At 42.5% G+C, this 23,415-nt stretch overlaps 3 protein-coding genes across 3 annotated transcripts; all 3 read left to right on the forward strand.

The window, feature by feature from the left end:
* The first annotated feature begins 453 nt into the window (after positions 1-453).
* LOC142202263 (olfactory receptor 6N1-like) lies at positions 454-1,500 on the forward strand. Its single transcript, XM_075272322.1, has one exon. The coding sequence runs from the start codon at positions 463-465 to the stop codon at positions 1,498-1,500; it is 1,038 nt and encodes a 345-aa protein (XP_075128423.1). The 5' UTR covers positions 454-462.
* Positions 1,501-9,780: 8,280 nt separating this feature from the next.
* Positions 9,781-10,833, forward strand: LOC142202264 (olfactory receptor 6N1-like; the record flags this gene model as incomplete). The annotated part of the gene is made up of 1 exon (XM_075272323.1): positions 9,781-10,833. A coding segment is annotated over one exon (1,053 nt), but the record flags the coding sequence as incomplete, so codon positions are not given.
* Positions 10,834-16,967: 6,134 nt separating this feature from the next.
* On the forward strand, positions 16,968-17,855 carry LOC142204656 (olfactory receptor 11L1-like). The gene has a single exon (XM_075275963.1). The coding sequence runs from the start codon at positions 16,968-16,970 to the stop codon at positions 17,853-17,855; it is 888 nt and encodes a 295-aa protein (XP_075132064.1).
* Positions 17,856-23,415: the final 5,560 nt, after the last annotated feature.

The raw sequence follows: 23,415 nt of genomic DNA on the forward strand, positions 1-23,415 counted from the left end.
AACTGATGGAAGATTCTCTATAAGATGCTCAGGATAAGAACCTCGAGTCTTTCCTCTGAACAGGAACAAATCTATGAAGATTTTCTGAAACCACAAGAATCTACAACCAGAGGGAACCAGAAGATAAGCTGAGAAGATCTGAGGCTCTCCTGCCAGTAAGTAGACTTCTATTCTATCTTGGAGCTCAGATAAATGGTTGCATTATATGGTATCTATATAAGGCCCTTCTTATCTCCCTGATTTTATATTATGAATCCTTATGACAAAGATATTCTTCATTGGATTCTGTATGTACTGAGGTGGAAGGAGTCTTCGCTTCCCGGGGAATATCAAAATCCAAATCGGTTATCAATCTGTGTGTACGACGGGAGGGAAACATCTGAATGGTCGACTTATTCTTATAGTTATCTCCAATTTATTTCTCACAGTTGACAACGATTTTGGATATTTTCCAGCCTGAATATGCAACATTACAATTTTAGTGAAGTGACGGAGATTCTGCTCTTGGGGTTTCAGAATTTAAAAGGTTTCAGTTTTTATTTCTTCCTCCTGCTGCTGCTCATCTACTGTGTGACAATATGTGGAAACCTCCTCATCATCCTGGTGGTGTCCTCCAGCAGATCCCTCCACTCTCCCATGTACTTCTTCCTCACACAGCTCTCCCTCACAGATATTCTCCTCTCCACCACCATCGTACCCAATATGCTCGACATTGTGCTGTATGATGGGAGTTCTGTGTCTTTTATTGGATGTTTGACCCAATTTTACTTATTTTCAGCCTCGGAATCATTGGAATGTCTTCTCCTGACGGTGATGTCCTATGACCGGTATCAGGCCATCTGTCACCCTCTACACTACACCTCTGTCATGAGTCTCACATTTTGCCTACGGGTCATTCTTTTGTGCTGGTTGGTGATTCTTGTCACAGTGTTGATAATTTTTATAACCATTAGATGTTTGGATTTCTGTGGACCAAACATCATTGACCATTTCTTCTGTGACTTGGAACCATTACTGGAGCTTTCCTGCTCGGACACATTTATAATGAAGTTGGAGACATTATTTCTGGTTATTATTTTTGCAATTTGCCCGGTTACTGTTATTATAGTCTCCTATGTGTATATTATTATCACTGTACTAAAGATCCCCTCTGTGACCGGGAGAAAGAAGACCTTCTCCACCTGTAGCGCCCATTTGGCTGTGGTGTCTCTATTTTATGGATCACTTATTAGCATCTATGTATTTCCTCGACAGCAAAGTGCAAAGACATTCCTGTCCCTGCTCTACACTGTAGTCACTCCATTACTGAACCCAATGATATACAGTCTGAGTAATAGAGAGATTAAACAGGCTCTCAAAAAACTTTTTAGCAATATGTTTGCACCATTCCCTATATACCGCACTATTGATCTTTCTTCTTTACCACATACAAAAAAGAACCATCCTGCCCCTTATAATGTTTCCAATTCTTGCAAACCTATGGTAGAAGTAAAGCATTAGAGATTTGGCAAACTGGTTCCGAATGAGCCGGGATTGTTACAAATTCTACCAAACCTGTTATTTTTGGTGGTTTGCCTTGCAGGAATCTAACAAACGGGTGGCCACTTTGCTATCTGTTTGAGGGGGGGCAGCAAAACGCAACCTCCACTAACCTGTCTATTACTGGGGGGACATGGTCAAAAAGTGACATGGCCACTATTTTACGTAACTCCCATTGGCTTCACTAAGTGCGTGGGCATCCAAGAAAACTTTACATTCTTACAAGGTGATGTCGGCCACAAGAATACTCATACGCAAAATGACCGCTGTTAGAGATGTGGTAACTGCAGAGGTTCTTGCACACATTTTGGTGGGACTGTTGCCTCATTAGACCATTCTGGGATGATATCATCCAATACATAACCAGGAGATCCTTCCTTTACTCCCTCAACACATCCTATTTGGTTTGGGCACCTAAATTGCTTTTAGACCGAACAGAAATGGTCTGACCACACATCTATGGATGGCGGCCAAGCTCAAGGTGGATAGACAAGCGTCACGAAGTTGGTATGCCCCACAAGACCATTGAAGCCCCATCACAGCCCTTAGTGGTGACCCAGCGCCAGTGACATTACCCTGGAGGGTGTCATGTGTTCTTTTCATTTGTACTGTTGCCACTTGATAATATCTATAGTGTATGGCGTCTGGACTAAGGTAATCTGGCAGACCAAACCTATGCAAATATAATATGTCATGATGTATCTATAGACCTCCATAGGTGCCGTATGACACCCCTGTACAAGCTGGAGCTTATATAAGAATAGAAAGTAGCATCCACTTACTTTATAAAATGATAACCCCCTGCAATGTATGCTGTATATATATATATTGTACTAGGAGGCTGTAAAAAATTCAGAATGGAATGGAATTGTAAAAAAAAAAAATGCATTTGTGCCAAATTCTTATGGGTTTTTATTTGTACGACAATCCCTATGTGGTATAAATAACCAGTTACCTGTATTCTACGAGTCAGGACGATCACGGCGATACCAAATAGAGTAATGTAATGTTTTGATGCCTTTAAAAATAAAAACTGCAAAATAGAAAAAAAAAAAAAAAAAAAAAAAAAAAGGGTTGCCATATTGTAACACCTGTAACTTTCTTATATTTATGATTATGGAGCTGGGGGCGGCGTCTTTTATGCCAGACAGGTTGCTGTTTATATTGATACTATATTGGGGGAGGTCTGATAGTTCCATCACTATTAATTCCATTTTTCCAAATTTGGAAAAAAAAAACAGCTATTTGGACATTTTGATTTTTTTCCCCCGCTACGCCGTTCAGCGTATGGGAGAAATACTTTAATAGTTCGGGTATTTTGGAGTGACAAAGGGCTTATGTTTACTTTTGTTTATTTTTATATAGACTTTTATATTTTTTGTGATTTTTATATACAATTTTTCTTCCTTTTAGGATCCAGGTCTCATCCCTCTGCTTGATGCTGTATAGGCAGCTTAGCCTTCAGCCTGCCATGCTTGGCGTGGTTGGAATGGACGCAGGGGCCTGCCATAGTTGGTTTTCTTGGCCAGTATCATCACCTTGGAAGAAATCACGGTCAGCCTTCTCCCATGGCTTTGTTTGTGAAATATCAAGCGACCCCCCAACTCCTGTTACTCTTTCAGTCTAGGAGTCCAAGTTCCTTCACCTTACCCTCACAAAGATCCTCTTCTACAAATCCAGGGAGGTGGAGATATGGAAACCTTCTCAATCCATCCATAATTGTATCAGTGTAAGGGGTTCCTTACACTGATACAAGTTGGGCCGACACACTTCCCTATTGAGCTTCCTAAAATGTATCTCAAAGTAACACATTGTCCCTGTGGTCTGTTGAATACAATAATCGTCCACCATCTTCTGATGCTCACACAGATGCACCAGCATATGTAAGGTGGAGTTCACCAAGTTGAAATGTTGCCTATAAGTTGGAGCAAAGGCAGACCATTGTACAGCAGGATGGTTTTTAGTAACATAGAGCTGAAATCTGCAGAATCTTTTCTTGCCTCACCTTCTTTAAAGGGATCCTATCATTAAACCTAAATTTTTCTGCCTATCATGTAGGAATAGCTTTAAGAAAGGCTATTCATCTCCTACCTTTAGATGCCTTCTCTCTGCTGACGTTCGGTATATAATCCGTTTTTCATCGGTATGCAAATGAGTTCTCTCGCAGCAATTGGGGTGGTCCTCAGTGATCAAATAGCACTGGGGGCGTCCCCAATGCTGTGAGAGAACTCATCAGCGCCACTTTCATCTTCTTGAGGAACAGGTTTTCTTCATGTGTTCTTCCAGCAGTGGCTTCAAACTTCTAGGCCTTCTAGGCCTCGGGTAGCCAACTGCACATGCCTGCCGGCCACAAGAAAATGGCCGCTTACAATACTATGTAAGTGGCCATTTTCTTGTGACCAGTGGGCATGCGCAGTCGGCTTTGCCCAAGGCCCGAGGCCTAGAAGTTTGAAGTCACCGCCGGAAGAAGACACGAAGAAGACCCGTTCTTGAAGAAGATGGAGGCGGGCTGAAGAGTTCTCTCGCAGCATTAGGGAAACCCTCAGTGCTGTTTGAGCACTGGGACCTGCCCCCAGTGCTGCGAGATAACTCATTTGCATACCTACTAAAACCAGATTATATACTGAATGGCGGCGCGGAGAAGACAACAAGAGGTAGGAGACGAATAGCCTTTCTTAAGGCTATTCCTACGTGTTAGGGACAAAAAAAATTGAGGTTTAATGATAGGATCCCGTTAAGTCAGTTTACAGGTTAATAAAATGGTGAACCACTGGATTAACCAGTTAAGGACCAGGCCTCATTTCTCAAAACTGAAATGTGTCACTTTAAATAGCAATAATTTTGAGACCCTATAACTTACTCAAGTAATTTTGAGAATGTTGTTTTGTGTCACATTGTACTTCATGTTCATTGTAAACATTGATCAAAATTTTTGTATTTATTTATAAAAATTTTTTGGAAATTTTGAAAAAAAAATAAAAAAATCACAATTTTCAAAATGTGAAATGCCCTGCTTATCAGACAGATAGTCATATCACCCAAATACATGAATAAATCTCATCTCCCATATCTCTGCTTTATATCGGATTATCTGTAATTTATTTTGGACATTATAAATCTTACAAGTATAGCAGCGTTTTCCCAGATTACAAGGACATTTCCCAAAATCATTTTTTAGGGACCGCTTCAGTTCTGAAGAAGATGATAAAGGCCTATATATATATATATATATATATATATATATATATATATATATATATATATATATATATATATATATTAGAAACCCCCATGAATCAACCCATTTTCAAAACGGCACCCCTCAAATAATTCAAAACAGCATTTGGGATGTTTGTTAACCCTTTAAGCATTTCACAAGAAAGTAATATGGAGGTGAAATTTAGACATTTCATTTTCATCCAATAATACATCCATTTAGACCTAAAATTATCACATTCACAAAGGGTTAAAGGAGAAAATACATCTAACAGTTTGTTTTATAAGTTTTCCTGGGCACAGAAATCCCCCACATGTGGGTGTAAACTGATGTTTGGGCAGACGGCAGCGCATGGAAGGGAAGGAGCGACACTGGGTGTATGAAAAGTAGATTTGCTGGAATAGTTTTCAGGTGCCATGTCTCATTTACAGAGCCCTTAGAATATCAAAACAATGGAGACCCAAAAAAGTGACCCCATTTTGGAATTGACAAGATCCAGACCAACAATAAAAGCACCGTGCCTACTCCCAAATTACGGTAAAACATGTAGCTTTCGGAAATTACAACCCTGACAGAATTTATCAAGGGGTATAGTGAGCATTTTGATCTCACAGCCGTTTCACAAATTTTATGAACATTGGAAAGCGTAAATGAAAAATTACTAAAACATCATTTTATCCCCAAAGTTTTCATTTTCACAAGGGGTTAAAAGAGAAATAGCATCTCATAGTTTGTGTATATGTGGTCATAATCTGCTGTGTGGATACATGGTGGGCTCAGCATGGAAAGAGCACTATTTGGCTTTTGGAGGGCAGATTTTGCTGGAATAGTTTCAGGTGCCATGTCACATTTTCAGAGCCCCTAAAGTACCAATACATTGAAACCCCCCTAGGGGAAATGTTTTTTGTTCAGGATTTTGAGGCCGTATTTGCCTCAAAATCCTGACCAAAATGATGGTCCCATTGAAATCAATGAGAGCCGCTCTGGAGCTTTATCCGTACTGGTTTCTGGAAAAAGAAGTGAGGTGCTCATTCTTCAGGCCGTTTCTCCTTGCGATTCAGCCTGAAGACACTCCCTCCTCCTGACTAATCAGGAGCGGAGTGCATGGCTGGATGCCGGTGCAATGCAATGCACTGGCTTTCAGTTGCGGCAACTCGGCTTTTGGATCGGAACCTGAGGCACCCTCTGCCTCAGGTTCCGATCCAAAAAACCTCATGTGAACTTACCCTAAAAGTGACCCTATTTTGGAAACTACACCCCTTACAGAACATATCAAAGGGTAGAGTGAGCATTTTGACCCTTCAGCTGTTTTACAGATTTTAACATTGGGACATGAAAATGAAATTGACTTTCTTTTCAATAAACCATCAATTTAGCCCCAAATTTTTCATTTTCACAAGAGGATAAAGAAGAAAAATCTCTCCACAGGTTGTTACACAATTTCTCCTGAACACGGCAATACCCCATATGTGGCCATAATCTGCTGTATGGGAACATGGTGGGGCTCAGAATGGAAGGAGCGCTATTTGGCTTTCGGAGGGCAGATTTTGCTGGAATAGTTTTCAGGTGCCATGTCATATTTCCAGAGTCCCTAGACTACCAATACAATGGAAACCTCCAAAAATTGACCCCATTTTAGAAAATAAACCCCTCAAGGAATTTATCAAGGGGTATTTTCATTTCTAGCCTAAAAATGATTCCCAGAAATTAATGTACAAAGTGAAATTTGAATTTTTTTTTAAGAAATATGCAATTTCAATGGCCAATACGTTGCACCCATTTTGTGAAATCAGAGACCTGCACTCCTAAAACTATTAAGTGGGCCATCCCGAGGTGCAAAAAATTATATATGTGGGTGTAAACTGCTGCTTGGGTGCACAATAGGGCTCAGAAGGGAAGGAGCACTGCGCTTTTTAGCTTTTGAAGTACATACAGTATTTAGAGGGACTTTCTGGATGCCATGTTGTTTTTGCAGAGCCCTGGAGTTGACTGGAATTCCCCAAGAAGTGACCCCATTTTGTAGGGGAAATTTTACAGTCTCTACAAATATGACCTGGTGTCCAAAATCAAACAATCTAAATCTATGTTCCAAAAGCCACACAGCGCTCCATCAGATCTGTGCCCTGGTATGTGCAGTGTATGCCACAAGTATGACACCGGTGTACCCCGGATAACGGGCTTCATGTCATATGTGGTATAAACTGCTGTTTGGGTACAGAAAGGAAGGAGTCCTATTTTAGTTGTTGAAGCAAATGGAGTGAGGGAAAGTGAACGTGACTTCAGAACCGTATACTCTGGTGTGGAGAGATCTGGAGTAACAGTAACTCTTCTAAATGGGGAAATGAAGCTCGACAGCGAAACTGAAAAATAATCTCAGACGCCTGTGATATGTTATAGGGTCTTTGCCTACCCTTCTGATTCCCACCTCTATAGGGCTGCCATCTTGGCTAGGCTACCAGCGCCCGCACCTCCGCTATCACCATGTCCTTATATTACTGAGGTTAAGTAAACTTTTTACATTCATAGCACAAGAAATACAATTTCTCTCAATCTTCTACAATACTAAATCACCTCAGAGCTGAATATCCTCCAAGGAGCTGCAGGGATTCTCCTCGAGGACACAACGTAACTGATGGAAGATTCCTATATAAGAGGCTCAGACTTAGAGCCTTGTGTCTTTCCTCTGAACAAGACGACATCTATAAAGAAAGATCATCTGCAAGATTTCCAGAAACCACAAGAATCTGCAGGAGGAGAAGACCAGAAGGAGGACCTGAGGCTGCCAGTGAGTAGATACTTATTGGGCCACCCCACAGCCCCGCACTGCTGCTCCTATCCTTTTCTCCAGTTTCTTACAGATGATTTCTGTTGGATTCCTTTTATATATGTACTGAGATCTAAGAAAGTCTCGATTCTAGGGAGAATGTCTTTGTATATACAAAATGCAAGATCGTGTGTCCAGCATACACAGACATTGTGCAGGTCCAAACTACCGAGTATGTCCTTGTGCAGGACCTCTCATGCCGAGATAGGTTCATATCTATTAGGGAGATGAAATATTATTGAGGAGAAGGCTGCTTATTGCCACATTCTGTCACAGTGTCGTTGAGATTATGAGAGGCAGTTACATGTCTATCCTTTTCAAGAAGCCTTCTCCTATTCTCGTCCTTCTCCTTAGACTTCTATGTTCAATCCTTTAAGTATTCTTTTATAATTGAAGTTATGTGTTCAAGGGTCGGAAATTTGGATTTTCTTGGAAGGGCCATAGAAGTGAATGGAAGGAGCTGTACATGTGGCCTACTCTCTATTCATGGCTACCATGGGACAGGGAGAAGACCCCTACTCTGAAGATAGATACTGGTGCTAGAAGTGGAGCCTAGATATAAAGACATACATGGGACATCTCAAAGTAACCTTTTCAGTGTACAGATTAATATTTTATATTTCAGAAAAAAATGGACATAGTTTGCCACATATTGTATCAATTGCTAGGGGTGATATGCCTTCTTTTTAAGGTAAACTCTTTTTTCATGTTCTGAATATGCCCTTGTTCCATGATGTCCTTATTGTGGTCAGGTTATCTTCTCATACATGTAGTGTCCTCCTGATAACCAGCCATGATGTCCTTATTGTGGTCGGGTTATCTTTTCATACATGTAGTGTCCTCCTGATAACCAGCCATGATGTCCTTATTGTGGTCAGGTTATCTTCTCATACATGTAGTGTCCTCCTGATAACCAGCCAGGATGTCCTTATTGTGGTCAGGTTATCTTCTCATACATGTAGTGTCCTCCTGATAACCAGCCATGATGTCCTTATTGTGGTCGGGTTATCTTTTCATACATGTAGTGTCCTCCTGATAACCAGCCATGATGTCCTTATTGTGGTCAGGTTATCTTCTCATACATTGTAGTGTCCTCCTGATAACCAGCCATGATGTCCTTATTGTGGTCAGGTTATCTTCTCATACATGTAGTGTCCTCCTGATAACCAGCCATGATGTCCTTATTGTGGTCGGGTTATCTTCTCATACATGTAGTGTCCTCTCCTGATAACCAGCCATGATGTCCTTATTGTGGTCGGGTTATCTTCTCATACATGTAGTGTCCTCCTGATAACCAGCCATGATGTCCTTACTGTGGTCAGGTTATCTTCTCATACATGTAGTGTCCTCCTGATAACCAGCCATGATGTCCTTACTGTGGTCAGGTTATCTTCTCATACATGTAGTGTCCCCTCCTGATAACCAGCCATGATGTCCTTACTGTGGTCAGGTTATCTTCTCATACATGTAGTGTCCTCCTGATAACCAGCCATGATGTCTTTACTGTGGTCAGGTTATCTTCTCATACATGTAGTGTCCTCCTGATAACCAGCCATGATGTCCTTACTGTGGTCAGGTTATCTTCTCATACATGTAGTGTCCTCCTGATAACCAGCCATGATGTCCTTACTGTGGTCAGGTTATCTTCTCATACATGTAGTGTCCCCTCCTGATAACCAGCCATGATGTCCTTACTGTGGTCAGGTTATCTTCTCATACATGTAGTGTCCTCCTGATAACCAGCCATGATGTCCTTACTGTGGTCAGGTTATCTTCTCATACATGTAGTGTCCTCCTGATAACCAGCCATGATGTCCTTACTGTGGTCAGGTTATCTTCTCATACATGTAGTGTCCCCTCCTGATAACCAGCCATGATGTCCTTACTGTGGTCAGGTTATCTTCTCATACATGTAGTGTCCTCCTTATAAACTGTCCACAAAAGATAATTATGACAAGCCCTAGACAATAGAAAGTTCCTGCATTCATGGTTCTATGCATTACAACCAAGACAAAATACATAAGACTGACACTTCTAAGATAGTTGGAGAAAATCTTTTTATGGTTCTATCTATGAGAAAACTGCTTTAAAACAAGACAATGAGGTGAATACTATGTGTATAATAGAGGAAAGTCTTTATGGTCAGTTCTTTATCAATTATACCCAATTTATTTCTCACAGTTGACAACAATTTTTGATTTTCTTCACCCTGAATATGCAACATTACAATTTTAGTGAAGTGACAGAGTTTCTGCTTTTGGGATTTCAGAATTTAAAAGGTTTCAGTTTTTATTTCTTCCTCCTGCTGTTGCTCATCTACTGTGTGACTATATGTGGAAACCTCCTCATCATCCTGGTGGTGTCCTACAGCAGATCCCTCCACTCCCCTATGTATTTCTTCCTCACTCAGCTCTCCTTCACAGATATTCTCCTCTCCACCACCATTGTACCCAACACGCTCCCCGTTGTGTTGTATGATGGGAGTTCTGTGTCTTTTGCCGGCTGTTTGACTCAGTATTACTTTTTTTCGGCCTCAGAGGCATTGGAATGTCTTCTCCTGACGGTGATGTCCTATGACCGGTATCAGGCCATATGTAACCCCCTACATTACACCTCAGTCATGGACCTCACGTTTTGCCTACGCGTCGTGCTGTTGTGCTGGTTGGTTATATTTATTACAATGTTGATCATTTTTTTAACCATGAGATGTTTGGATTTCTGTGGACCAAATATCATTGACCACTTCTTCTGTGACTTGGAACCATTACTGGAGCTTTCCTGCTCGGACACTTTTATAATGAAGTTGGAGACTGTGTTTTTGGTTATTTTTCTTGCAATTTGCCCGGTTACTGTTATTATAGTGTCCTATGTGTATATTATCTTCACCATACTGAAGATCCCCTCTGTGACCGGGAGGCAGAAGACCTTCTCCACCTGTAGCGCCCATTTGGCTGTGGTGTCTCTATTTTATGGATCACTTATTACCATCTATGTATTTCCACGGCAGCAAAGTGCAAAGACATTCCTGTCCCTGCTCTACACTGTAGTCACTCCATTACTGAACCCAATGATATACAGTCTGAGTAATAGAGAGATCAAACAGGCTCTCAAAAAACTTTTTGATAACATTTTTACAGCTTTTCATATAAATAAGGATTTTAGTCTTTCTTTCCTACCACCTAAAGAAAAGAGCCGTCCTCTGCCTTCTAATTCTTCCAATTTTTGCAAAACAATGGCAGAAGTACAGCCCTAGAGATGGGAGAACCAATTCAAATTGTTCCAAAATTCCACCGAACTTAACATTTTTGAGGATCAGCTTGCAAAATTCCAGCAAAATGATAGCTGTTAGCAACAATGTTGATGTCTGTTTTAGGAGGCAGCAAATGTGTGAAAAAAGTAATCACCTTTCCTTCACTCCTGTCTTCTTACTGGGCTGTTTGCCATCCAATTCAACTCCAGGTCACTACTAAGAGCCCTAATTGGACCTTTCTAGTCAAACGGGGGGGGGGGGGGGATGACATCATCATGCTTAGACACTGGCGTGATAATGTCATAGCTCCCCAGGTTAATGCTAAGCCACAATCACAGGTTTCAATGGTCACCTGAGGACCAAAAAAGATGGCAGACAACCCGGGAAGAGGACAGGAATGCTGTGGAAAAGCTTGGAAAAGGTGAGTAATTTAGTTTTTTTACACACTTTCCCAGCCTCTCACTTACTCTCGGGTCTGAAGATACACGATACCATGAATATTCGCTAAGCATCTGCTGACTTCTCAGTAACAACGCTCAAACTTGATGGGTAAAGCTGGTTAGCAGCTATTTATTGATCTGGTTTAATTTAAGCATATCACTGACTTCAGCTCTTAGTATGTAACCCTTCTGTGTCTACAAAGTGGACCATGAAAATCAAACAATCTGCTCTGTGCCTCCCAAGCAGGTGTGAGGTTGTGAAGATCTCTTAGTTCCTTCAGAAAAAAATATAGTTCCTGGGCTTGTTTACTCACTGAATACTGATCAATCAACACAGATTTTGTCTTTGGAACCTGGCTGAAATGAATTGAGTCTCCTCTTCCGCAAGCCTTTCAAGTCAACTTAAGATTAAACAGTATGGAAGAAAAACTTGGTAGAAAGCCATGTCCTTTTCTGTCTGATGTATAGATTGGGCTCCAGTTGGAGAGATGGCGTCCATATCTTTTGAGAACACTTCTGCCGACATTTGTCCAGTACAAACTTCTACGTAGAATAAGAATCTTTTCACTTCAAGATGAGCAAAATGTATCTGCTATAAATACTAAAAGTGGGAATCCAGGAGATGTATACAAAGTTTCTGTGAAAGCTGTATCAGTGTATTATGGCTGTTATTCTGAGACTATTGTGTTTCAGTTCACAAGAAGAAGTGCAGAATCCAAAGAGAAGTTTCTTATTGGGTGAAAAACAAATGAGATTCAGCATTATAGCTGGACAAACCCTTTAAGAATTAATTTAATTTTTCGGGTTCTCTTGGTTTGGGTCTTTGATTTGTTTTGGGGCTAACAAATTCGTTTTGAATCCCAGCATGCAGTGACCCAGCGGTAGAGTGAGTAGCTGGCAGTAGCGTGAGGATGCCATACAGTGACTCAGTGGCAGAGTATGGAGGAGGCAGCAGTGTGAACTGGCCACAGAGTGGCTAGTTGATATAATGTGGAGGTAGCAACAGCCTTAAGAGACCATACAATCACCCAGCGGCAGAGTGAGGAGGTGGCAGTAGCGTTAGGAGGCCATACAGTGACCCAGTGGCAGAGTGAGGAGGTGGCAGTAGCGTTAGGAGGCCATACAGTGACCCAGTGGCAGAGTGAGGAGGTGGCAGCAGCATGAGGAGACCACAGAGAGGCAAAATGATATAATGTGGAGGTAACAGCAGCCTTAAGAGGCAATGTCCTGGCTGATTCACACTTGATTCATCTTTACAAAGGTCAGTCTCGCTAAATTTTGAGTGGACAGGTGAGATCTCCGTGGGGTAACTATGGCCATGGCTGCACTTAACACCCACTCTGATGCCACACTACTGGCTGGGCAGGACAGCTTTTCCAGGGCAAACTCGACCAGTTGTGGCCACAAATCCAGTTTGGCTGCCCAGAAGTCCAGCAGATGTTCCACGATGGGCGTCAGGGTGCACTCTAAGTATGCTTGAAACTGTTGGTTCAAGTTCTGCTCTGTGTCTAGCTGCTGATTAGCAGCTTCTTCACTATGTGGGTGAAGAAAGCTGCTCATCAGCGACTCTAGGCTCAGGCTCCTGCTGATGGAGCCCATACTGCTCCTGTCACACCCTCCCACAGCTGCCATGCCAGTGGACGATGGCACAGATAGGCAGCGGTCAACTAGCTACATAGCATAGCATAGCATAGTATTTCAGTTTGTCCTACCTCTCAGCGGGTGTAATAAAGGCCCCCATTTTTACCCAGTAGTGAGAGTCTAACATTGTGGAGAGCCAGTAGTCAACCCAATTGCTATCGGCTGCATCATCATCCAATAATGTCTGCTGGTCACTGGTGTCCTCCTCAACAGTCTCTAAGTCAGGAGCCTGACTGCTTTCAACAAAAGCTTCTACACCACTCTCTTCATCACTAATACTAGAGGAAGCGGCGGATGTCTCCTCCAGATCTTGGCTGGGCACTAGCTGCTGACTGTCCTGTAATAGGTCTTCCTCGCTGTATAGTGGATCTGAGCCCACAACATAGAGTATTTCTCTAGCTGAGGGAACAGAAAAGGACAGAAGCAGGTTCACGACATCTGAGGATACAGGGCCTGCTTCAGGGACATGCCAACTAACAGTCTGATGAACCCACCGACTCTTGGCTGGGGGTGTCTGATGTGACTTGGGATGAAGTGGATGAACAAGTCAACCAGTCTACAACCACTGAGTCGCTGGTAAAGATACCACTGCGACTTGACACTGGGAACTGAAGCCTTTGAAAGTGACCCCTGCTGCCACGCCCCCTTACTCTGCTGTGATCTGTGCCTGCGCCAGAAACATTTGGACCTGTGGCCCTCGCCTGTACATGACCTGTCACCTCTCTGGGAAGAATATGCAAATCTGTCTCCCAAGATGTAAACAGGGAGACAGTGCCTCTGTTATCCTGCCCTCTATAGCAAACACTCTGAACAACATGCCCGACTTCCCAGAAGTCTTCACTGCATGATGCAAGGTTATAACCAAATCAATTTCTCAGCTACGGATGGCACCGTTTCTGTCTCTTTGGACTTCATCAGCGCAGCCTAGAGAGAATTTGGTTTAAGTGAGAGGCTGAGAGACCAGATTATTTTATCCCCAAACTTTTCATTTTCAAAATAGGTTAATGGAGAGAAAGCCCCCCACCTCCCACTCACAGTTTGTTAATCAATTGCTCCTTAACTCAGCAATGCCCAATATGTCTCATAATCTGCTGTATGGGAACATGGTGGGGCTCGGAATGGAAGGAGCGCTATTTGGCTTTTGGAGGGCAGATTTTGCTGGAATAGTTTTCAGGTGCCATGTCTCATTTGCAGAGCCCCTAAAGTATCAATACAATGGAAAACCCTCAAAAGTGACCCCATTTTAGAAACTACACACCTTAAGGAAGTGGAGTATTATCCTTTTGAGTCCAAAAATGCTTCTGAAAAATTAATGTACAAAGTGAAAATTTTAATTTATAAAGAAATCTGCCATTTTGGTGCCCAATATGTTGTACCCACTTTGTGCCATCAGAGACCTGCACTCCTAAAATTACTAAGGGGGCTATCCTGGGGACAAAAAAGTTATATATGTGGGTGTAAACTGCTGCTTGGGCACAACAGGGCTCAGAAGGGAAGGAGTTTTGCGCTTTTTAGCTTTTGTAGTACAGATTTAGAGGGACTTTCTGGACGCCATGTTGTTTTTGCAGAGCCCTGGAGAAGCCAGTAAACTGGAAATCCCCAAGAAGTGACCCCATTTTGTAGGAGAAATTTTAGGGTCTTGTACCAGTTGGGACCTTTATTAAGACCGGTGTACAACATCCTAGTCTTAATAAATCTGTCCCACTATGGTTCACTGAGCAGAGAAACAAAAACTTCTAATATTTAAGACATAAATTCTCCTTATATTATTGAGGTTAAGTAAACACAAGAAATACAAATTCTCTCAATCTTCTATAATACTAAATCACCTCGGAGCTGGATATCCTCCAAGGAGCTGCAGGAATTCTCCTCGAGGACACAACGTAACTGATGGAAGATTCCTATATAAGAGGCTCAGACTTAGAGCCTTGTGTCTTTCTTCTGAACAAGACGACATCTATAAAGAAAGATCATCTGCAAGATTTCTAGAAACCACAAGAATCTGCAAGAGGAGAAGACCAGAAGGAGGACCTGAGGCTGCCAGTGAGTAGATACTTATGGAGCCACCCTCTGCTCCTCTCCTTTCCTCCAGTTTCTTACAGAGAATTTCAGTTGGATTCCTTATGTATGTACTGAGATCTAAGAAAGCCTCGATTGTAGGGAGAATATCTTTTTCTTTCATTAAAAGAGGGGACCAACCAAGTTTTTTCTGCCTCAACATCAGCACCCAAAATTCTAGAAATCTGCTTCATATTAATCTCTATGGGAGTCGGCCTGGGGTGTTTTTCCTCAATGCAGTTTTTTTTTCATCAAGCTATAAAAAGTATCTGCTCTATCTTGAGGGACAACAAAGCTGAAAACCCCAAAGATATCAATGGCTGGATGAAAAAAAATATTACATTTCAAAAACTGGACCAAGATATAACTTTAAAAACACTCTCATTTAGAAGGTTTAAAGGTATTTTCAGATTGACAAAAAAAGCAGTGTGAATAGATCCTTAAAGTCTTTCTAGAGTTAGCGTCCAAACATCTGGATACATTTTCATAAAGGATATCCCCATGACCAGGAAAAGATTTACAGTATATTATAGATCATAACAAGTGAAACATTTTGGGAAATATAAAATAAAACATCTTCAGAATTGTAAAGATTTTCTTTAACTGTGGTCGTGGTGACAGTTTTGTGTCTTGATCAGATGCCAATGGATACAAACTTAATGTCGGAACTTATTGTGATCTGGGACTTGTCAGATATCCATCCATGATGACCTTATTGTGGTCGGGATATCTTCTCATACATGTAGTGTTCTCCTGATAACCAGCCATGATGTCCTTATTGTGGTCGGGTTATCTTCTCATACATGTAGTGTCCTCCTGATAACCAGCCATGATGTCCTTATTGTGGTCGGGTTATCTTCTCATACATGTAGTGTCCTCCTGATAACCAGCCATGATGTCCTTATTGTGGTCAGGTTATCTTCTCATACATGTAGTGTCCTCCTGATAACCAGCCATGATGTCCTTATTGTGGTCGGGTTATCTTCTCATACATGTAGTGTCCTCCTGATAACCAGCCATGATGTCCTTATTGTGGTCAGGTTATCTTCTCATACATGTAGTGTCCTCCTGATAATCAGCCATGATGTCCTTATTGTGGTCAGGTTATCTTTTCATACATGTAGGGTCCTCCTGATAACTAGCCATGATGTCCTTATTGTGGTCAGGTTATCTTCTCATACATGTAGGGTCCTCCTGATAACCAGCCATGATGTCCTTATTGTGGTCGGGTTATCTTCTCATACATGTAGTGTCCCCTCCTGATAACCTGTCCATAAAATATAATTATCACTAGGTGTATGACAAGTCCTAGACAATAAAAAAAAAATTTCAAGCTGGTTATTTTTATGGGAAAATTCCTTTAAAACAAGACAGTGAAGCTAATACTGCGTGTATGAAGGAAAGAATACTTTTTTATGGCCAGTTCTTGATCAATTATATCCACTTTATTTGTTACAGTTGTGAGAAGATGACAGGCAGAGTGCTGGAGTCCCTCTATATCATCCCCAGGTTTCTGAGCTATGTATTGTCCAATTCTGGTCTGGAGCAGACTTCAGCCCAGGTGTGGGTCATAGGATCATTACTGGCCCATAAAATGCTGAAGAACCTGCACTTCAAGGCAGATCCAGGGAATGAGAGTAGGCATCTGGGTCTGACCTGATACTCTGAGTCCATTGAGATGGTATTGTGCTTGTTGGTTTGTTCATGGAGCTGTTAGTAAGCCACACGTATAGTTAGTTTATTATTACTGTTTAGTTAGTTGCTCAGACGAGCAGGATTTTGTTTCTTATTGTTTTGCTTGAAATTAAGGCTGCATTTTATTTTACTCATTTTGTGCCTGAAGTCAAAGTGTATTTATCTTACTGTTATTTCTATGTAAAACTATTTCCTCCATATTTGGTGTCCCAGTCTTTGACTGGTTGGGTCCGCACCACTGCTTCCTACGAGATACCTTCCCCACACAGTTTACAGAAATTTTAAATATTTTCCAGCCTGAATATGCAACATTACAATTTTAGTGAAGTGAAGGAGATTCTGCTCTTGGGGTTTCAGAATTTAAAAGGTTTCAGTTTAACTTTCTTCCTCCTGCTGCTTCTCATCTACAGTGTGACCATATGTGGAAACCTCCTGATCATCCTGGTGGTGTCCTACAGCAGATCCCTCCACTCTCCCATGTACTTCTTCCTCACACAGCTCTCCTTCACAGATATTCTCCTCTCCACCACCATCGTACCCAACATGCTGCCCATTGTGCTGTATGATGGGAGTTCTGTATCTTTTATTGGATGTTTGACCCAGTATTACTTTTTTGTAGCCTTAGAATCACTGGAATGTCTTCTCCTGACGGTGATGTCCTATGACCGGTATCAGGCCATCTGTCACCCTCTACATTACACATCTGTCATGAGCCTCACATTTTGCCTATGGGTCGTTCTTCTGTGCTGGTTGGTGATTCTTGTCACAGTGTTGATAATTTTTTTAACCATGAGATGTTTGGATTTCTGTGGACCAAACATCATTGACCATTTCTTCTGTGACTTGGAACCATTACTGGAGCTTTCCTGCTCTGACACTTTTATAATGAAGTTGGAGACTGTGTTTTTGGTTATTTTTCTTGCAATTTGCCCGGTTACTGTTATTATAGTTTCCTATGTGTATATTATCTTCACCATACTGAAGATCCCCTCTGTGACCGGGAGGCAGAAGACCTTCTCCACCTGTAGCGCCCATTTGGCTGTGGTGTCTCTATTTTATGGATCACTTATTACCATCTATGTATTTCCACGGCAGGAAAGTGCAAAGACATTCCTGTCCCTGCTCTACACTGTAGTCACTCCATTACTGAACCCAATGATATACAGTCTGAGTAATAGAGAGATCAAATAGGCTCTCAAAAAACTTTTTGATAACATTTTTCCATCTTTTCATATAAATAAGGATTTTGGTCTTTCTTTCCTACCACCTAAAGAATAGAACCGTCCTCTGCCTTCTAATTCTTCCAATTTTTGCAAAACAATGGCAGAAGTACAGCCCTAGAGATGGGAGAACCAGTTCAACCTGTTACGAAATACTACCCAACTTACAATTTTTGAGGTTCAGCTTGCAAAAATTCCAGCAAAATGATATTCGTTAGCAATAAGGTTGAGCCGATCTTTACTTTTCAGGATTGATTTTGAAATCCGATTTCCGATCATTTTTCATTCGAACCCGATCTCGATCCCAATTCCGATCCCAATGCAAGTCAATAGGATTTTTTTACTAATCGGAGATCGGATTTTAAAAACAATCCTATTCACTATACAGCATGGAATCTAACAACTGAACACTTTAATTGTTAGAATCCACGCTGTGTAGTGATTTTTTTTTTAATCCTCTGGCTACTTAGTCCCCCCTGGTGTCCACTTACCTGCAGAGATGGCTGGTCCGGTGCCCGGTGTTCTCGTTCTTCTTTGCCTCGCTGCCCCCGCCTCCCAGGTTAGGAGAGTGTGGGCGGGTACTGGGAGGGAGTCTCCTCTTCTACAAGCCTCTCCTGCCAATTTAAGACTAAAGAATAATAAGGAAGAAAAATTTGGTAGAGAGCCATGTCCTTTTCTGTCTGAAGTACAGATTGGCCCTGGTTGGAGAAATGGTGTCCATATCTATGGAGAATACTTCTGTTGAGTCTATAACATTTGTTCAGTAAAAACTTCTACATAGAAAGAGAATCTTTACACTTCACGATGAGAAAAATGTATCTGCGATCAATACTAAAATTGTGAGTCCAGGAGATGTATACAAAGTTTCTGTTATGCCTCCAGCAGGTATCTCATATTACATGTCTTAGCTCCATCTAGTAGCCATTATGCAAATTGCAAACCACCATACCTTTTCTTATGTGTCCCACTAGAGCCACCGTAGTTCCCGCCCACAACCTGGTGTCATCACCAGGCTACACTGTAGTTAGTCTTTTTTCACTTCAGGCATGGACCCTGCCACACCATCTTAAACCTTCTCCAATATTTGGGCCTTTAGTAGCATTGTTGGTATGTACTAGCTATACCCAGCACTATACCTTCATGTATCTACGCATATTGTTGTGTTTCCACACTCCCTAGCATAATTTCTACCTGTAGTTGTTCTAGCTAGTAGACCAGGCTCATTGAGACAGACCCAGCTCCCATTCCAGACCACATGTAACCATACGCCTCATAGATGTCTATTACCTCCCCACTACCACAATGTTACACATCTGATGTTCCTTGCAGCAATATTACATTATGTATTTTGTGTCATAGCGTGATGCTATGTAATAGTAATGCCTACATACACAGTTTGTGTCATAGAAGATTACCACATGCCCATTGTAACTGCAATGTACTGTTTTCTGTTCCCCAGTTTCACCCTATCCATTGTAATAAAAGTAAAAGTTTGGACACCGCTCCAGAGTGCATGAGTGACTGGGAAGGAGTTTAGCTGCCTTTCAACTTATACCCCATGTTAGGAGTATTTAGGTTCTTTACTTTCTATTTTTCTTACCTGGGGAGTTTTTGGCTGCGCGGTGTCTGGGGTGGCATCCTGGCGCTGCGGGGTTGTCCTGTCGTGAGTATTGGTGCACACCTTCTGACTTGCACGCGCGCACTGCTGGTTGGCAGCTTTATTTCCTGGTTTATTAGTCTGTCCTCCCATTTGCACCTGGGTGGAGTGGTCTCTACTCTGTATTTAAACCCATGCCTCCCATGGTTCTGTGCTGAGTGTCACTTTTACAGAGCTAGGCCTTAGCAGGAGGAGTAGGTGGTGTTCTGGGATAGAGGAAGTTCCGTGGTTGATTTTTGGGAGGTTTGGGTGAACGAGTTGGTTTGTGTGTTTTCCCTTCTGTGTTCACCAATCCTCCCTCTGTGTGTTATTGACTGTGTGAGTGAATTGCCTTATCCTTTGATTTCTACTCAGTTTCCCTGTGTTTGTTTCCTAGTGTAAGGTTCCTTCCCATATTGGTTTGGGGGAATCCTTTCCCACATGTTTCCTGTGTGCTGCTTGTGTTGTTAGTCAGCGCACACCCTTGTCAGTCCCTGTCAGTAGCAGCTTCACTTGTTCGTTAGGGGTGACCCCCTTTAGTCTCCAGTCCCTAGAGGTCTTATAGGGCATTCCTTCTCCCACTTCCCTCTAGGCCTACGGAATCAGTGAGAGAGGAGCTGTCGGGGTCAGGCTTAGCCTGAGTACAGCCGACCCACACCCGTGAGGCAGGGACCGGGATAGCTAGTGGGAGTAGTGCAGGGCGAGATTCCCTACTGCTATCCCTTAGCCCCGTTGCAGCTACCTGGACTGACATAACACCCCACACACATAGGGAGGACAGAACAGCTTCTGTCTCAGTGTATTATGGCTGTTATTCTGAGACTATTGTGTTTGAGTTCACAAGAAGAAGTGCAGAATCCAAAGAGAAGTTTCGTAATGGGAGAAATAGAAATGAGATTCAGCATTAGAGATGGACAAACCCCCAAGATTGTTTTCACTGGGTTGGGGTTCTTGATTCGTTTTGGGGCAAATACATTTATTATGAATTCTACCTTAAACTTGCTTAAAACATAGTGTACAACACCCTCAGGGTTACTATAAAGCTGGAGTTCCTGTTGGCCCATCACAGAAGAGCCACGGCCACTATTCAGTTCTGTGAATTCAACTGGCCAAAATGTCTATACATTGGGATGGCCAACCCCAACGATAGTGCCTGCAGCTCAGCTATGATTTTTCTGGTTTTCACCCATGGACATCATTTTTTTTTTACCATCCCTGTGTTGTGACATCATAGTGCCACAGCACAAGGATATATTATAGCGGGACCCCAGCCATTATCATCAGCGATGGCCTCGCTCTCATGGAAGAGTCACTTGCTCTACTGCATTCACTGGTGGCAGCGGCTCCTCTGTGATAACATGACCACCTCATAGCGGTGGTCCCTCTACTATCGTCTCACAAAGGCCTTCAAAAGCTTTGGAATTCACCCTGTACAAACTGCTCAAAATGATGTCTTTCATTTTATAGAAGTGAGGAAATTTACCAAAATTTGTTTTGAACATAATGTGTTGGAATCCGCTGTCAGATTCCATTTGATCACAATAAATTTTGTCCGAATTAACCTTTTGCCCCCAGTTATCACATAGGACACTTTGAGATCTCCGAGCCGTGTATCCACTCTAACACCAATACAGTCTTAAAATCTTAGAGACAGCATCAGGTATGGCTACAGGTTAACTGATGGCAGCCAATGGTAACACAATGTTTGGGAACACCGTAATGCGGTTTTTTTAGGCATTTTAAAATGTAAAAAGTTCAAAAATAATCCTTCTTTGGTGGCAAATGTTTATACAGAAGCGGTTGCATCGGAAGTAGGTGTGGCAGCAGCAGACCTACACGGGGCATGGTGAAATATGCAATTGTGTTGGGGCAGTAGCTCTGGTGGCAGCAGTAGTTAAAGCATGGAATATGGTGGACAGGCAGGAATGGTGTCATTGGGCAAGAGATAAACAGTCCCCAGCAATGTCATATCTATTCATTGTCAGAGGCATCAGGAGTAACCCGGAGCTGCTGCTGCTGTCACACTGGAAGAAGGAACAGACTAGAATATGCCCGGTAAAGGACACTGGACCCCTCAAGAGCTCCAGGGAAAGGAGAGGGGAGGGGGAACTCATTCTTCCCATACTTCCCCTGGGCCTCCTATTATCACACTATGAGGTCTGAAGAGTATAACAGCAGCACTTGCAAACTCGGAAACAAAAACTTGCAGGTGAACCTAACAATATTCTCAAAATGAATCTCAGAAGATTTCTAGTCATGATCCCCACCACTTCTCTCAATGATATGTTATAGGCTTCTTGCCTATCCCTCTGATCCCACCTCTATATCTGCCCCGAATGCCTCCACCATCAAGACTTCAAGTGCCCTTACTATAACGACCAACAAAGCTGTGCATTTCAGAGAGATCCGTCATATCTGCCTAACCCTCCCCCTCAAACACTGTTCTCATGACCTCATTAACAGGAACATTATCATCAAAATCTTCCTTAGTACCTTGGGTGCCAACTCTTAGCAGTCAGAAGGCGCCCACTCATGTAAAGACAGGCAGGAAATAACAGCTCTTTTCAGAGCTTAATACATGATGCAGCGTAGTAGCAGGGGACGTGCGCGAGGACGTGGACATGGATATTCTGCTGGGTATCCAGTCCACAGTCCAGGTCCTGGAGAGGGGCTACCAGCATTGCCTCTCGTCAGTAGCAGCAGGGGACGTGCGTGAGGACGTGGACGTGCATACCCAGCTGTATATCCACTCCACAGTCCAGGTACTGGAGAGAGGCTGCCAGCAGCAGCAGGGGACATGGGTGAGGACGTGGATAAATATAAATAATATTTCCATTATCTCCCCTTCCCCCCTGCCGGGGGTTGCAACTCTATTTTTTAGGGCCCAAGGGCCTCCAAAATAATTTTTTAGGGCTCACCTCCAAGGGCCTGAAAATTAATGTTTTATGGCTCCCCCCAAGGGCCTGAAATCTAATTTATCTAATTTTTTAGGGGTCACCCCAAGGGCCAAAAAATGAAACACTGCTGCGAGGCTCTAGTCACCCCAAGGGCCAAAAACACTGCTTTTTAAAGGCTCTACTCATGCCAAGGGCCAAAATCTGAATCTCTGCTGTTTAAAGGCTCCACTCACCCAAAGAACCGACAAATCTCTGCAGGTGAAGGCTGAACTAAGTGAAAGGGCCTAAAACTCTGCAGGTAGAGGCTGAAGTCACCTGAAGGGCCTCAATCTCTGCTGGAGCTCAGCTTAAGGGCCTGGAACTTAATTTGGAAGGGCTCATGTTAAGGGCTATAAAAGTGAATTTTGGAAGGTCTCCCCACATCACACACACACACAATGACAGGTCAGGGGGGGACTGAAGGATTTCCCATTGCCTATTCCATCTGTGGTTGTCATGGGGAACGTGATTTAAAGGGGTGCTTGTTAATGTTTGTTGAGCTTAAATTGGGGTTTGTGTCCATCCATTTGGGGAGTAAAGAAGGTTTCCAGGTATTTCCCCCCACTTTGATAGAGGTGGTATTGAGTGTGTAAAGTGTGTAGTTGTTAGGCTGTGATGTTGGGGTAATAGAGGGTCTTTGGTGTGTTAGATGCCCCCAGACATGCTCCCCCTGCTGTCCCAGTGTCATTCCAGAGGTGTTGCATCATTTCCTGGGGTGTCATAGTGGACTTGGTGACCCTCCTGAGGTGAATGGTGGGATCCCCTGAAATGAAGCATTTTCTCCATAGACTATAATGGGGTTCCATATTCCTTCCAATAGTCACATATTGAGATGCTATTCGTAACGAACATCGAATATTTTACTGTTCGCTCATCTCTAGTACAGATACTTGATATGAGGACAGGTACTAGACATGGATTACAATCAGCATTAGCAGATTTAGCTTTGAGGAAAGAAC

The sequence above is a fragment of the Leptodactylus fuscus genome, chromosome 5 (genome assembly GCF_031893055.1).
Source record: "Leptodactylus fuscus isolate aLepFus1 chromosome 5, aLepFus1.hap2, whole genome shotgun sequence".
In the NCBI taxonomy this organism is placed as follows: domain Eukaryota; kingdom Metazoa; phylum Chordata; class Amphibia; order Anura; family Leptodactylidae; genus Leptodactylus; species Leptodactylus fuscus.

Excerpts from the sequence above, each read along its gene's own strand:
- LOC142204656 (XM_075275963.1), top strand. The coding sequence starts at position 16,968 with ATGCAACATTACAATTTTAGTGAAGTGAAGGAGATTCTGCTCTTGGGG.
- LOC142202263 (XM_075272322.1), top strand. The coding sequence starts at position 463 with ATGCAACATTACAATTTTAGTGAAGTGACGGAGATTCTGCTCTTGGGG.